The sequence below is a fragment of the Pan paniscus genome, chromosome 12, assembly GCF_029289425.2.
Source record: "Pan paniscus chromosome 12, NHGRI_mPanPan1-v2.0_pri, whole genome shotgun sequence".
NCBI lineage: Eukaryota > Metazoa > Chordata > Mammalia > Primates > Hominidae > Pan > Pan paniscus.
The window spans coordinates 98,173,493-98,187,883 of record NC_073261.2 but is presented as its reverse complement, the minus strand read 5'-3'; the positions used below and the strand labels follow the sequence as shown (position 1 = coordinate 98,187,883).

The 14,391-nt window shown below is 49.1% G+C and overlaps 1 protein-coding gene across 9 annotated transcripts in view; it reads left to right on the top strand.

Moving 5' to 3' along the window:
* BABAM2 (BRISC and BRCA1 A complex member 2) overlaps positions 1-12,343 on the top strand; it is a 453,662-nt gene extending 441,319 nt beyond the window's left edge. For 3 of the 9 annotated variants that reach the window (XM_063594645.1, XM_034952860.3, XM_034952861.2), the window contains 2 exons: positions 683-902; positions 11,892-12,343. In XM_063594645.1, the coding sequence (XP_063450715.1) occupies positions 683-902; positions 11,892-12,194 (523 nt within the window). In that variant the 3' untranslated portion in view covers positions 12,195-12,343. Of the gene's footprint in view, positions 1-682; positions 903-11,891 lie in introns of those variants that run through there. The other 6 variants (XM_057301324.1, XM_003827124.5, XM_003827128.4 and 3 more) reach the window with 3 other exon arrangements.
* The last annotated feature ends 2,048 nt before the right edge of the window (positions 12,344-14,391 follow it).

Here is a 14,391-nt window from a genome sequence, read left to right as displayed (position 1 = left end):
AGCCTTTCTCAGTGCCACACAGCCATTCCTGCCTCTCATCAAGCAGGTTATGATGGGCACGGCAGTCTGAGAGGGAGGGGGATGGAGAGGACTGGCTCATGCTCCGCCTACTAGCTCTGGGGCCTCAGGTCAACCCCCTGGGCAGGCAGGCATTCATTTAGCACCAAATTGACATTCATCTTCTGGGAGCTTCTGACAGGGTGAGCACCAAGGGCACTAAGGGTGAACCATCCCAAAATTCTGCCCTCTAGGCACTTACAGGGATGACCTATGCTATCGTGTCATTAGGATACGCAGTGTCACAGGAACCATCCTAACCTCCCGCCCTTAGTCTCCCCTTCCCCTTCCCTGTAATGTTTGACCTCGGCAGTTTCCTTTTTCCTTCTATTACAACATTCTGTCATTCTAAAGTATATCTTAAGTAAGCCAAATGCTTGCATTTGAGAAATATTTATTGAGCTGGTGAGTGTTGGACACTATGCTCCAGGCTGGGGATGCAAAGATGGATGAATATGACCCATGGGCTTTGCCCTCAGGGAGCTTCTCCCAGGGTGTGAGAGAATGGTTGGTATGTGTAGATGCGTGCATACATCTGTGATGAACGCCAGAGAAAGAAGCTGGTCCCATGGCCGGTGGAGGCTCAGGAGCCCATTAGGACTACCCTGTCCCTCCCTCCATTTAGCCAGCTGGCCCTCCCTTCTCCTCCTCCTTCTCATCTGCTGCACCAGGGGATGCCAAGGGAGCAGAGATGCCTGCAGCCCGTGGGAGCAAGTCCTGGCCTTTGCAGTTGCAAAAACTGGCTGCAAGCTGCTCCAGCCCCAGAGGAACTGGCCAAGCTCCAGAGGGCCTCCTTGGAGGGCCTCAGAGGGAGAGAGAACTGCTCAGTAATTTTGATCACTTTGGTAAGTATTTAAAAATACCCTGTGATTTAGCAGGAACCAGAATTCATCCCAATACTTTGATGTCTAGAAATGGATCTCAGTCAGTTGTTGTTGAAGTCCTCCTAAAACGGCATTTGATTTAATTCAACACATACTGAGACCACAGTCAGCCTTCTCACAGGCGAGGAGGCCGAGCTGTATAAATTGTAGTCTAGACACCAATCTAAATATCTCAAACGCAAGGCAGACATAGCCCAGCCTGAGGTTGGAGGCCCGGCATGCTGTGGAATCGAGTAGAGGGGAGATTGATTCCAGCTGAGGGCAAGGGCCTCTGCCTGAAGCTGTGAGCATGTGGTACTGTGTTCCCACTGCGATATCAAGCCTTTGCATCTCAAGTTTGTTAATGTCCTTGTTTTGCAAGCTTAGACCCCCTGAAAACAGACCAGGCATGCTCAGGGGTTGGCGCATTTAGCGAGATTGACTGTGTACATGAACCAGTTACAAGCACTTGTTTGTTCCTAAAGCCCACACCCGAGAGCCAGGCTGCCATCGCCCGGGGCATAATTACAAAACAAGCTCCCATCGTGCCAGTCACTCACTCACCAAGGCACCCAGAATTGGATGGCAGTTGTCACAGGGGCCTTTGGAGGGTTTGGGGTGAAGGACATTGAAACAGAAGCAGGTCTCTTTGTAGCCATCCTGTTGTGAGGATGACCCTTTGACACGAGGCCCTTTGACACGAGGCGAGTAACCCCAAGTGAGTCAGAATTTACAGTGGCGGTTCAGGACAATGAGGACAAGGCAAGACCACGAGGCATGATTAGCAGGACTTGTCTTACACTATTTACAGGACTGCTTTGATTTTCAGACCACAATCGGTTTTCATATGACTGATTAAAAACATGTGCCAGTTGAAGTCACAGCTGCAGAAGAAAACTGGAAAAAGCAGTGAGCCTTAGATGTTGGAACTTGCCTCTATTTGCAAAAATGACCTCTGACTTGATTTATGCCCTTGATTTCCTGACAGTGAGGGCTGTGTCCCTGAACCACTTCTCCCACCACACCCCATCCTACCACCACATTGGCCTGACTCTAGCAAACATCATGAGGCTCATCTTACAATTACCCAAAGAAAAGCATTTTTGAATTCCAGAATTCAAGTCCTGTTTTGGAAGAAGGCAACTGTTAGGCTCTTGCCAAATAAAAAGTTCCAAGTGAAGGAGGCTAACAGCAACAAGACCACAGGGTCTCGTCCACGGGGCCGGGCTCTAGTGGCACTGGGGTTGGAGTGACATTGGCAGGTATCTTAACTAAACTTGCTAAGCTTCTGTTTTCTCTCCTGCAAAATGGGGAGCATGACCCCTGCCACACCCAGTAGTGTTGTGAGCACCACCTTTGCAAAGCTTAACTGCCTTAGGTGCTCTCTCCCCGCTGCCAGTCCCCAACCTCTTTGGGTTGTATATTCTGTGTTTTGTTTTCATTTATTTAAAGCTATATTGATTCAGTTTGTCAGACGTCTATTTTATGGATTTTTATCCTTTTGAAAAGATCTATTGAATCAATAAAGCATTGTAATTCCAGTAGGAAAGAACCCTTTAGATGAGACTTCGTTGAACAAAGTTTCCTACTGGCCTCAACCCCAAGGCCTCTGAGCATTTCCCTGATAGCTCCCTGTCTTAACTTTCTTCAGTCTCCTGATTTCCCCTTCTCTAGAACCCAACCATTATGTCATTTTCCAGGCATTACCCCTGATAACTTATGCTTCCTGAGCTAGAGGGCAGAGGGGTGGCCGAGAGGAACAGGCCTTCATGTCCCCCAACAAAACTGTCTATGGCACTTTTTGCTCGGGGCTCTGCAGTGTTCACTAACCCTACCCCATTTGTATAAAACTATGCAGATGGAAGCGATCCAATAATAACCCAACTACTCCCACCACCTTTGCAGCATTACCACCTCCTACTGAAACTTGCATTTGTGTGGGGCCCTGGGCTTGGTACTTGATACACATTTCCATTCTCCTCACAACCTCCTTGAAAAGAGGTGCTAGTCAATAAAAAATGATAAAGGGGCTATCACCACTGACCCCACAGAAATACAAACAACCATCAGAGAATACTATAAACACCTCTGTGCAAATAAGCTAGAAAATCTAGATGAAATGGATAAATTCCTGGACACATACACCCTCCCAAGACTGAACCAGAAAGAAGTTGAATCCCTGAATAGACCAATAACAAGTTCTGAAATTGAGACAGTAATAAATAGCCTACCAACCAAAAAAAGCCCAGGACCAGATGGATTTACAGCTGAATTCTACCAGAGGTACAAAGAGGATCTGGTACCGTTTCTTCTGAAACTATTCCAAACAATTGAAAAGGAGGGACTTCTCCCTAACTCACTTTATGAGACCAGCATTATCCTGATACCAAAACCTGGCAGAGATACAACAAAAAAAGAAAATGTCAGGCCAATACCCCTGATGAACATCAGTGTAAAAATCCTCAATAAAATACTGGCAAACTGAATCCAGCAGCACATCAAAAAGCTTATCCACCACAATCAAGTCAGCTTCATCCCCAGGATGCAAGGCTGGTTCAACATATGCAAATCAGTAAATGTAATTCATCACATAAACAGAAGTAAAGACAAAAACCACATGATTATCTCAATAGATGCAGAAAAGGCCTTCAATAAAATTCAACATTCCTTCATGTTAAAAACTCTCAATAAACTAGGTATTGGTGGAACATACCTCAAAATAATAAGAGCCATTTATGACAAACCCACAGCCAATATCATACCGAACAGGCAAAAGCTGGAAGCATTCCCCTTGAAAACCAGCACAAGACAAGGATGCTCTCTCTCACCACTCCTATTCAACATAGTATTGGAAGTTCTGGCCAGAGAAATAAGGCAAGAGAAAGAAATAAAGGGTATTCAATAGGAAGAGAGTTAATCAAATGGTCTGTGTTTGCAGATGCCATGATCTTATATCTAGAAAACCCCATTGTCTCAGCCCAAAAGCTTCTTAAGCTGACAAGCAACTTCAGCAAAGTCTCAGGATACAAAATCAATGTGCAAAAATCACAAGCATTCTTATACACCAACAGTAGACAAGCAGAGAGCCAAATCATGAATGAACTCCCATTCACAGTTGCTACAAAGAGGATGAAATACCTAGGAATACAACTTACAAGGTATGTGAAGGACCTCTTCAAGGAGAACTACAAACCACTGCTCAAGGAAGTCAGAGAGGACACAAACAAATGGAAAAACATTCCAAGCTCATGGATAGGAAGAATTAGTATCATGAAAATAGCCATACTTCCCAAAGCAATTTATAGATTCAATGCTTTTCCCATTAAACTACCATGGACATTCTTCACAGAATTTTAAAAAAAATTCTACATTAAAATTCATGTGGAACTAAAAAAGAGCCCATATAGCCAAGACAATCCTAAGCAAAAAGAACAAAGTCGGAGGCATCACGTGACTTCAGACTTTACTACAGTAACCAAAACAGCATGGTACTGGTACAAAAACAGACACAAACCAGTGGAACAGGATAGACATCTCAGAAATAAGGCCGCACATCTACAACCATCTGATTTTCAACAAACCTGACAAAAACAAGCAGTGGGGAAAGGATTCCCTATTCAATAAATGGTGCTGGGAAAACCGGCTAGCCATAGGCAGAAATTTGAAACTGGACCCTTTCCTTACACCTCATACAAAAATTAACTCAAGATGGATTAAAGACTTAAATATAAAACCAAAACTATAAAAACCCTAGAAGAAAATCTAGGCAATACCACTCAGGAAATAGGCACAGGCAAAGATTTCATGACAAAAACGTCAAAAGAATTGCAACAAAAGCAAAAATTGACAAATGGGATCTAATTAAACTAAAGAGCTTCTGCACAGCAAAAGAAACTGTCTTCAAAATGAGCAGACAACCTACACAATGGGAGAAAAATTTTGCAATCTATCCATCTGACAAAGGTCTAATATCCAAAATCTACAAGGAACTTAAACAAATTTATAGGAAAAAAAAACTCCATTAAAAAGTGGGCAAAGGACATGAGCAGACACTTCTCAAAAGAAGACATTTATGCAGCCAAGAAATATATGAAAAAATCTCAACATCACTGATCATTAGAGAAAACCCAAATCAAAACCACGATGAGATACCATCTCATGCCAATCAGAATGGCGATTATTAAAAAGTCAAGAAACAATAGATGCCAGCAAGGCTGTGGAGAAATAGGAACGCTTTTACACTGTTGGTGGGAATGTAAATTAGTTTGGCCATTGTGGAAGACAGTATGGCAATTCCTCAAAGACCTAGAACCAGAAATATCATTTGACCCAGCAATCCCATTACTGGGCATATACCCAAAGGAATATAAATCATTCTGTTATAAAGATACATGCACGCATATGTTCACTGCAGCACTATTCACAATAGCAAAGACATGGAATCAACCCAGTCCATCAGTGATAGACTGGATAAAGAAAATGTGGTGCATATACACCATGGAATACTGTGCAGCCATAAAAAGCAAGGAGATCATGTCTTTTGCGGGGACATGGATGGAGCTATAAGCCATTATCCTCAGCAAACTAACACCGGAACAGAAAACCAAACACATGTTCTCTCTTATAAGTGGGAGCTGAACAATGAGAACACGTGGACACAGGGAGGGGAACATCACACACTGGGGCCTGTTGATGGGGGGGCATCAGGATAAATAGCTAATGCCTGCAGGGCTTAATATGTAGGCGCTGGGTTGAGAGGTGCAGCAAACCACCATGGCACACTTTTATTATGTAGTAAACCTAACGTCCTGCACGTGGATCCCGGAACTTTTTTTAAAAAAGAGAAAAAAGAGGTGCTAGTGTCTGAATTTAATAGATGAAGAATCAAGACACAAAAGGGTTAAGTGGCTTGCTCAAGATCACATGGATGATATCTCAGACCATAACTGGGTGGTCATAAGATCATTAAGTAGAAATCATCCTGTTACAGGTGAGGAAATGGAGTCCCAGTTCTGGATGACACAATGAGCCAGGGCCCGGGCTAGAGCTGTGAGTCCTGTGCCTCCTAGTGCAGTGCTCTTTCCACTTCCCCCACTGCCTCCCCTTGACGATGCATGTTGTCCTGGACAGAAGGAGAGCTGTTTGAGGACCAGGCCAACCAACACCCTCTTGGCAGCCGGAGCCATGTGATTCCTAAATACCCTTCTAGGAAGAGCTGCAGCATCATCCCTGGTCAAGCCCTGACCAAAACTGCACACCACACACAAGGAGTACACCTGGTAGGTTTGGGGGCAGAAGACAGGCAAGGCCTGGAGGTGCCTCTGGCTACAGAATTTGTCCTTTGATGCCACAAGGATGCCATGAGCAGCTCTAGACTGGATTGCAAAAGACACACAGTGTCCCATGACTTTGGCTGAGTATCCAAGCCTGAGATTGGCCATCTCTGCCTGCGATTGCCAGCTCAGTGTGATCAGTGAGAAGGGAGGGCCTGATCCAAGGAGCCTCGGGAAAGGCTGAACTGAGGACAAGGACCCTAGACCTCTCACAGGTTTCCCGCTTCTGCACACACGAGTTCTTCTGGCTGTTTCCACAGACTCAGAGCCTCTTCCCCTTGGCCCCAGCGGGTACCCATGATAATAGTTGACATCTATTGATCATCTCTTACGCCAGGTACCGTGCCAAGCGCTTACCCAGACCATCTCATTCACTCCTCACAAGAACGCTTTAAGGTAGGCAGTTACTCCCGCCTTTTAGATGAAGAAACTAACGCCGCAGTCACTTGCCCTCATGATCAACGAGTAAGGAGTGTGGCCAGGCCTCGAGCCCAGTCTGCCTGGCTCCAGAGCCTGCCCCACACAGGCTACCCTCACCTTCTACAGCCCACCAGCCTTAGGACCCTCAGTTATGGCACCCTGCTTTGTAGGTGAGGGAGCTGAAGCCCAGAAGAGATTTACCCTGGGCCCAAGGCCCACAAAAGTAGACCCCCTGACTCCTGATTCAGTTCCCTCCACCATGCCATGCCTGTGAGCTGAAGCCTGGGCCAGCCCTGCTTCTGCTCTGAATTCATGGGAAACCTAGCCAGTCCTTACATTTTCTTCTCCTAACTGAGACTCCTGGGTTGGACCGAGTTGTAATTTTATGAAACCCTGAGCAGAGAGACTGAGATCAGTGAAGAGGGACTGAACCTCATTTTGCCCTCAGGCATATTGAGCTCTAATGCCATCTAAAAATAGATTCCCTTACAGTGTGCATTCAGTGAGGAGCTTGACACTCAGGGCCCTCTCCTGTGGGCCCCACTTGGCCAGTTAATGGGGAGGTGAGAAGACTTCACTATCCCCTAGAACACGCTTACACTTTTAAAGCTTACTACATACTTTGTCTCTGGGTCAAAGGTTTTTTCAAAGATGACAGATACCTCTTGCCATTAGCAATCTGTACTCTGGGCAGCTCTCCATTTTCTCTGATAAAAAGTGAAATAAATGAAAACAGCGTTTTTAAAATCTATAAATGGGTGGGAGCCAGTTGTCATTTTCCCTTTCCCCCTCCTCCCCCTCTGTTAACTAACTTAATGAGGATCCAAGTTGAGAGGCACTCGCCGAAAACAGCTGGTAGCATCATGCCTTTAAATAGCCCTCGCCACGCTTCCCCTTGGCAGCACGCAGTTGGCCCTGGCAGGGAAAGCCCAGGACAGAACAGGAAACTTTAGAACTTTCTAAAAAGAAAAAAGCTTGCCTTTAAAACGTGCTCCCTTTTGTGTAAGGAGCTTGCAATGTTGTAGCCCCTTCCCCTAGAAGTTTACAAGGAAAGACTAAGCTGATGAGGCTTGCCTCGGGACCCAGTGTGACTCTGGGCCTGGGGAGGTAAGTGGAGGGCTCCCCGGACCCGACCCCTGCCCAGCTCAGGCCAGCGTCCAGGGCAGCAGTGGCTCCAGCACCATCTGCTCATCAGGCACCTGTGGGGGCTACAGTGCAGCTCAGCTGCAGCCTCTCCCCTTGATGTTCGTAGCTGTAAGGTCAGGGAAGGTGACGTCCTCACCTCTAACTTAGGGAACATTCAGCCCTCCCTGAAAGTGGTACTGGGATGGGCCAGACTCCACAGTGCACATCAGGCCAGAGTCCATGCAGCAGAGGTTGGTGGCAGCCTGTCGATCTCAGACCCTCTGGAGAAGCGGGGCCACAAGGCTCTCTCCGGCCACACTTCCATGTTGCTGGGGAAATAGCAGCAGGTGAAACATATGGAAGGAATAAGTGGCCCTCACGTCTGGGTGGCAGCCAACAGTTGACTGTCTCCTCCCACACACTGTCCCATGCGAGTGTGGCATCAGGTGGCCTTATCACCCCTACTGTTCGTAAGGGAACAGAGCCCAGGGCTTCTCCTGCCCTGCCCGGCCTTGCCTAGGTCTGGAGCTCTGTCACACCACAGCACCCCTTTTGCATTAAGGGTGACTGTGGCAACTGTGGCATGGTGCCGTTAATGGATAAGGGCTTTGAGGTCCTGAGTGCCAGAGAAGGTGGCGGTTTGGCTGGCTCAGGGCTGTGCTGATCACAAGTGGATGGAAGAGGGTGCTTTTTCTTACTAACTGTTGGCAAAGTTTGAAATTTGAGAATGGACTAAAGTGTTCTTCCTTAGTACCTAAATATTATACCTGTTTTCTTTCTGGGGCTGCTGTCTCTCCCACCTTCTTTTTTTTTTTTTTTTTTTTTTTGAGACAGAGTCTGGCTCTGCCGCCCAGGCTGGAGTGCCATGGCGCGGACGTGATCTTGGCTCACTGCAACCTCCGCCTCCCGGGTTCAAGCGATTCTCCTGCCTCAGCTTCCCAAGTAGCTGGGACTACAAGCGCCCACCACCACACCCGGCTAATTTTTGTATTTTTAGTAGAGACGGGGTTTCGCCATGTTGGCCAGGCTGGACTTGAACTCCTGACCTTGGGTGATACACCCGCCTCGGCCTCCAAAAGTGCTGGGATTACAGGCATGAGCCACTGCGCCCAGCCTCTCCCGCCTTCTTAAACAGCTTGTAATGGACATACTGTAACTGCTTCTTGCAAGCTGGTGGTCGTGATTAGTTACATTAAAGCCACAGCCCATCACCAAGTGCTTTCTACGCTGAGCCAGGCCTGGTGGTCACTGGGAGCAGGATGTGCTCCCGCTTTCCAGGGGCTGGGAGATAAGACCTGTGCACATGGGACAAGTGCCCCAGAAGAAGCATGGACAGCGTGCAGGGAGACGACCTCCTGGGGACCAGGGGAGACTTGATGGAAGCAGGAGTATTTGTCCTGAGCATGAATAAGCCCAGAGGTGGCAAATGGCATGTGTGAGGAAGAGCAAGTAGTCAAATGAGAAGAAGGGAGAGGCAGTAGATCCAGGGCTCGTATCCTGGACCGTGGCCAGCTCAGGGGGGTCTGTGACACCCCCGGGTCGCTGTGGGGCGTCTTACCTGCAGTTTCTCTGAGGAGACGATCCTTCACTTCCTTAGCTTCTCAAAGGGTCGCATGATCTCAAAAAATGTGATAGAGGAACAGAATAGATTTTCTTCCTAATGACTTGGAGCCAGATAGAGTCATTGAATGCCAGGCTGAGAGTTTGGAGGACATTAAGGTCTTGGTCAGGAAAGGGACAGAGACTCACACTGTAAGAGAATCAGTGTAGCTGCAAACAGAGGCAAAGGAGGCCTCATGTCCAGGGGAGAAGCAGCTTCTGCAGCAGTGCCATCGAAAGATAAGACAGGAGCTGTGGGAGTCACTACGGATGGAGGGACTTAGCGGCAGGAACCTTGAGGATAAATTCACCATAGGGGTTTAGGGAGAATGGAAACTGGTTCAGAAGGAAACTGAAGGTTCTGTTACAGAAAACCAAATTGGTCAGAGCATTTTCAGATACATAAAAGTGATGAAAACATCCATTTGGAACACTAGTTTGAGTTACAGAGTGACAGGTAGGGTGTCCCACAGGTGGTTGGAGACGTGGGACTGGAAGTTTGAGGGGAGGGAGGGCTGGGCTAGCGGTGCTGCAGGACCAGGAGTTCCCACCTTGCTCTGTGTGACCCCAAGGACGATGGCGCCTGGGAGTGCCGAAGGAGGGGCAGGGAGAGGTAGAGAGAGGCAGGACAGCTGTGGCACCACATGTCACAGAAGTCACAGGGAAAGAGAGCTTCCAGAGAGAGGAGCTGACATTTCAGTGCTGCAGAGGCCATGGTGGAGGCCAGCACTGAGAAAGAGCTGGAGCATTCCAAGGCCAGATTGGAAAGAGGGCTGCAGTTGACTTGAAGGGGGCGGGCAGCCGGTGGCACCAGCCGCTGCATTTGCTCTGCTCCAGAGACAACTCCAGGGCCTGTCGGATTGCGTGGGGCTCTTTGCCCTATGGCACAGGATCCCCGGTGAGTGCTCGTGCTTCCTGAGCAGTTTTCCGTTCTCTTCTCACTGCTGCTGTGAATCTGCCTCCTACCCTTGGGTTAGCTCCTCCACTCCAGATTTGCTGCTTCTGATCTCCTGGGAGCTGGGAGCTGATAGAGCCAGGCTCAGTAGGACCAGATCCTAAATGAAATGGACTGTGGGAGGCTCCCTGTAGGTGAGGCGATGAGACCTTTGCAGTGCTGAGGGTGACAGGTCTTGGTGGCCCTGCCTGGTTCTTGCCATTGCTCTGAGGTGAGATATCTGGACACGTAAGGTGTCACTGTGATTGTGTGGGTGTTGGTGGGGCAGGGCTAGAAGGCAAGCCTGGTGACCAGGAGCACGGGTGCCCACCTCCTTCCTCTGCAGCCCCTCCCTTCTCCTCCCCTCACTTTTCTCCCTCACCTCTCAGCTGACAGCAAGCTGCTGCTGGAAATGCCCCTCCACTGCCCCTTCCCTGCTGCATGGACTGTGGCCCGCGGGACTGCCATTGGTGCCCTGATGTGGGGTTACCCATGTGTCCGTCTCCTCCACACTGCATTCTCCCACACGGCGTTATCCCATGGCTGGGTCACCCCGCCACCCCTGATGCCTTGTACAGTGCCTGACACGGTGTGGGCTCGGCGGGTGCACATCTGAGGTAGAACGTGGCCCTGCTTCCACAGATTAGAAACCTGGATGCCGGAAAGGCCAAATGGGCTGCCCCCGGTCCTGCCACCCCTCTTCCACTGACTGGGAAATGTTCTCTTAACACCCAGCCTAGCTTTCTTTCCAGTAGACCAGACTGCATATGCGTTTGGAAATAAATGGAGCCCACGAATCATTTAGAAATTATTAGGGCTGGGTGTGGTGGCTCAGGCCTATAATCCCAGCACTTTGGGAGGCCGAGGCAGGAGGATCCCTTGAGGCCAGGAGTTTGAGACCAGTCTGGGTAATGTAGCAAGACCCTGTCTCTATGAAAAAATGAAAAAAAAAATTGCTGACATGGTAGCACACGCCTATAGTCCTAACTTGGGTGGCTGAGGCAGTAGGATCACTTGAGTCCAGGAGGTCAGAGTTACAGTGTGCTGTGGTTGGACCACTGAACTCCAGCCTGGCTCACAGAGTGAGGTCCTGTCTCTAAAAAAATCAAATGTGTTAAAAAACTTATTAGACCCTCTTTGTCTTTATGAAGTCAAAGGTCCAACTGAGTGGAAAATGCAACCTTCCTGATACTCTAGATCACTAAATGACTGTGTGGTTCAATTGCACACACACTGTCTTGTAGCTTGGACCAGGCCCTTGTCTTTGTCCTGAAAAAAGGCAGCAGGACCTAAGTGCAGATATCTCATAGGAATTGGCAGCCAGGAGGGTGCACGTACAGGCCCTTTGAATATTCCTGAGAGATATCACAGTAGTGAACTGCATGTACCTCCTCGGAAAAATCCGGAGGGCTTTGCCTCAGCAGAGAAGGCAAATCCAACCCAAGATGCATGAACAATAAATAACAACTGTTCTGAGTTAGCTTGAAAGCTCCCAGTTGCACTTTGTTTCAAGTTGTTTGTGCTAACCACAGTTTTTTTTCTCCCCTTCTTTCCCACCAGGGCTTATTTCAAAACCTTTGTCCCTCAGTTCCAGGAGGCAGCATTTGCCAATGGAAAGCTCTAGGAAACACCAGTCTTGAGAGGTGGCCAGCCAGACTGCCTGTCCACATGTGTGTCAGCATATACAGCCGCTTCCTGGAAGCCGCCTGGAATGTCTTCACGGCAGCGTTTTGCTCACACAGCAGCTTTTGCACGCCCCAGGCAGCCCCGACTGCTGAAATCCAACTTGAGCTGGCTGGTGGTCCCTGGATCCTAGAGCCCTTCACTTCGGGTTACTCCCTCTTTCTTGCCTCTATTTCTTAGTTGGAAGAAATAAACTCACAAATTATGGTGCAGTAATTTTCCGGGGAAAGTAAAGCGTCAGGAATGCCCACGCCTTTCTTCCAAAGCCTTTGTCTCTGAGACCTCTTAAGTTCTAAGATTAAATGCCCCTCGCTGTTTTTCCTCTGAAACTAGTGTCTTCCCTCTGTGCGTGCATGTGTGTGTTTCATACCCAAGCATTTCCTATCTGGGGCAGTCCTTCACGGCGAGAAGGAGTTACCTGAGTCAATGTGACCAACCTGCTGGGTTTCAGCCACTCATCCAGCCTGGCCTAAGGCTGTTGCTCAATAACAAATGGCCTCTAGCACACACAGCCTCACCCCCTGCCATCCATACCCCTCCAGCCCCCTCTGTGGACACCTTGTTCCCAGGCCAGCCCCACACAGTAGGCAGTCATTAAAGTTTGGTGAGTGCACCAACGGCTCTGTCCTTCCGGCTCTCCCCTCTCCATCCCCTCTGGGCCTCTGCAGCACTGTGTGAATTATACACAAAGACAAAGCTTGGGTGTCATGGTTTATCAGAGGAATGTGTCTGCTTTCTGGGCTTGGGGACTGGCAGTTGTGCAGCCAGCCAGGAACAGAGCTGGGGAAGATACCCTGAGCAGGCGACATCTTCCCTGAACTTACTGATCATCACAGCCAGAAGCGTCTTCAGAAGTCATCTCGTTTCTACCCCGTTACTCCCTTCAGTGTACAGAGGACAGAACTAAGGCCCAAGAGTTAAGGAAACATGCAAATTAGAAACAGCAAATTAGGAGCAAACCTGGGAACTTGGAGCCAGGCCTCCTTGTGCCATCACACACTCGCTTAGCTGAAACACAAGATGGCTACCGTCGGCTTGGCCATATCACCAGGTTTACAGTTTGGTTTAGCATGGTCCTGTCCTGATGGCCTTCCACACAGGGAAGCAGGGCCCACGCACCACCCACAGAGGTGAGGGCAAGAGCTGGCCTGGGTGCTCGACCTGACACCCTCTGGCCTTCCCATTCCAAGGTGAAGCCACTGGCCCCTCCTGCAGGACACACACATGATTTTACAGGGCCTCTCACCTGGTCCCTTACTTCCCTTTGTGGCTATTGGAGCCCATTTTTACCAGGTGAGCGCAAAAGAGAACCATCCCTGGGCCCTTGTGAAGACTGGTGAGGAGAAGTCGTGCCTCTGCTTCCTGTGTTCTCTGGCACCCAGGAATGTTCTCAGGAGGCTGGAGATCAGCTGGAACAGACCTCCCATCTTGCCTGTCAGCTGGAGGCCTGCCCAACTCTGGGTTTTTTCACCGTGTGGGTACTATGCCCCCTACCCTGAAACTTTGGGAATTCCCAGGACAAGAACAACAGTCCAGTGTCCTATGTCCATATCCCAGCCCTGCCATTAACTGGCTATGTGGCCTTGAGTAAGTCCCTTCCTCTCCATAATATTAATACTAGGAGGGGGCTGGACTGGATTGTGGGCTCAGCTCATCAGATCACCCGGGGAGATTTTTTTAGGAACTACTGCTCTGGTAGTTCCCACTGCAGGCCTGTTGACTTGGAATCTCACTAGCTGGAGCTTAGCCTTCTAGATTTTGATAAAACTCCCCCAGCGATTCTACTGAGCAAGTGATCATGACCCACTAAGCCAGCTGACCACACTGGCACTGCTTCTGACCCTGACCTGCTGAGTGCCCACAAGGAGGTGCCCCTCTACTCAGGGCAGCTGTGTGCTATGCCCCATGTCCCCTCCATCCCCCACTAAGGTGCCATGGCACGGTCACTTAGGATTGCTAGGGTCACTCTCCCCTGATGGAGGGGTATGGATTGGGCTCTACTGTGCACAGCACCAAGAGTTGACTGAGCCCGGACTTGCTTCTGAGCTGCAACTGGGTCTGAAGCAAGCCCAGGCTCAGTCAACTCTTACTGGTTCCACTTCTAGCAGATGGTGGTTGGCACTGTGGGAGGGGGTGAGGTCCTGTGGACTGGTCGTCCCCTCAGCATTTCAAATAAGCATTCAGCAGTGACAGCAGCCAGTAGTGGGCAGTGTGGTCTGGGAATGTCATCCTCCTGCCCCTGCCAGCCCCTGGGGGCCCACAGACCCAGAAAACGAATGAGACCCTGCCCATCAGCGAAGCACACAGTCTAACTCAGAAGTTTTGCCACACACATTAGCTCACACAGCTTTACAGCAGACCTGGGCTGTGAGCAACT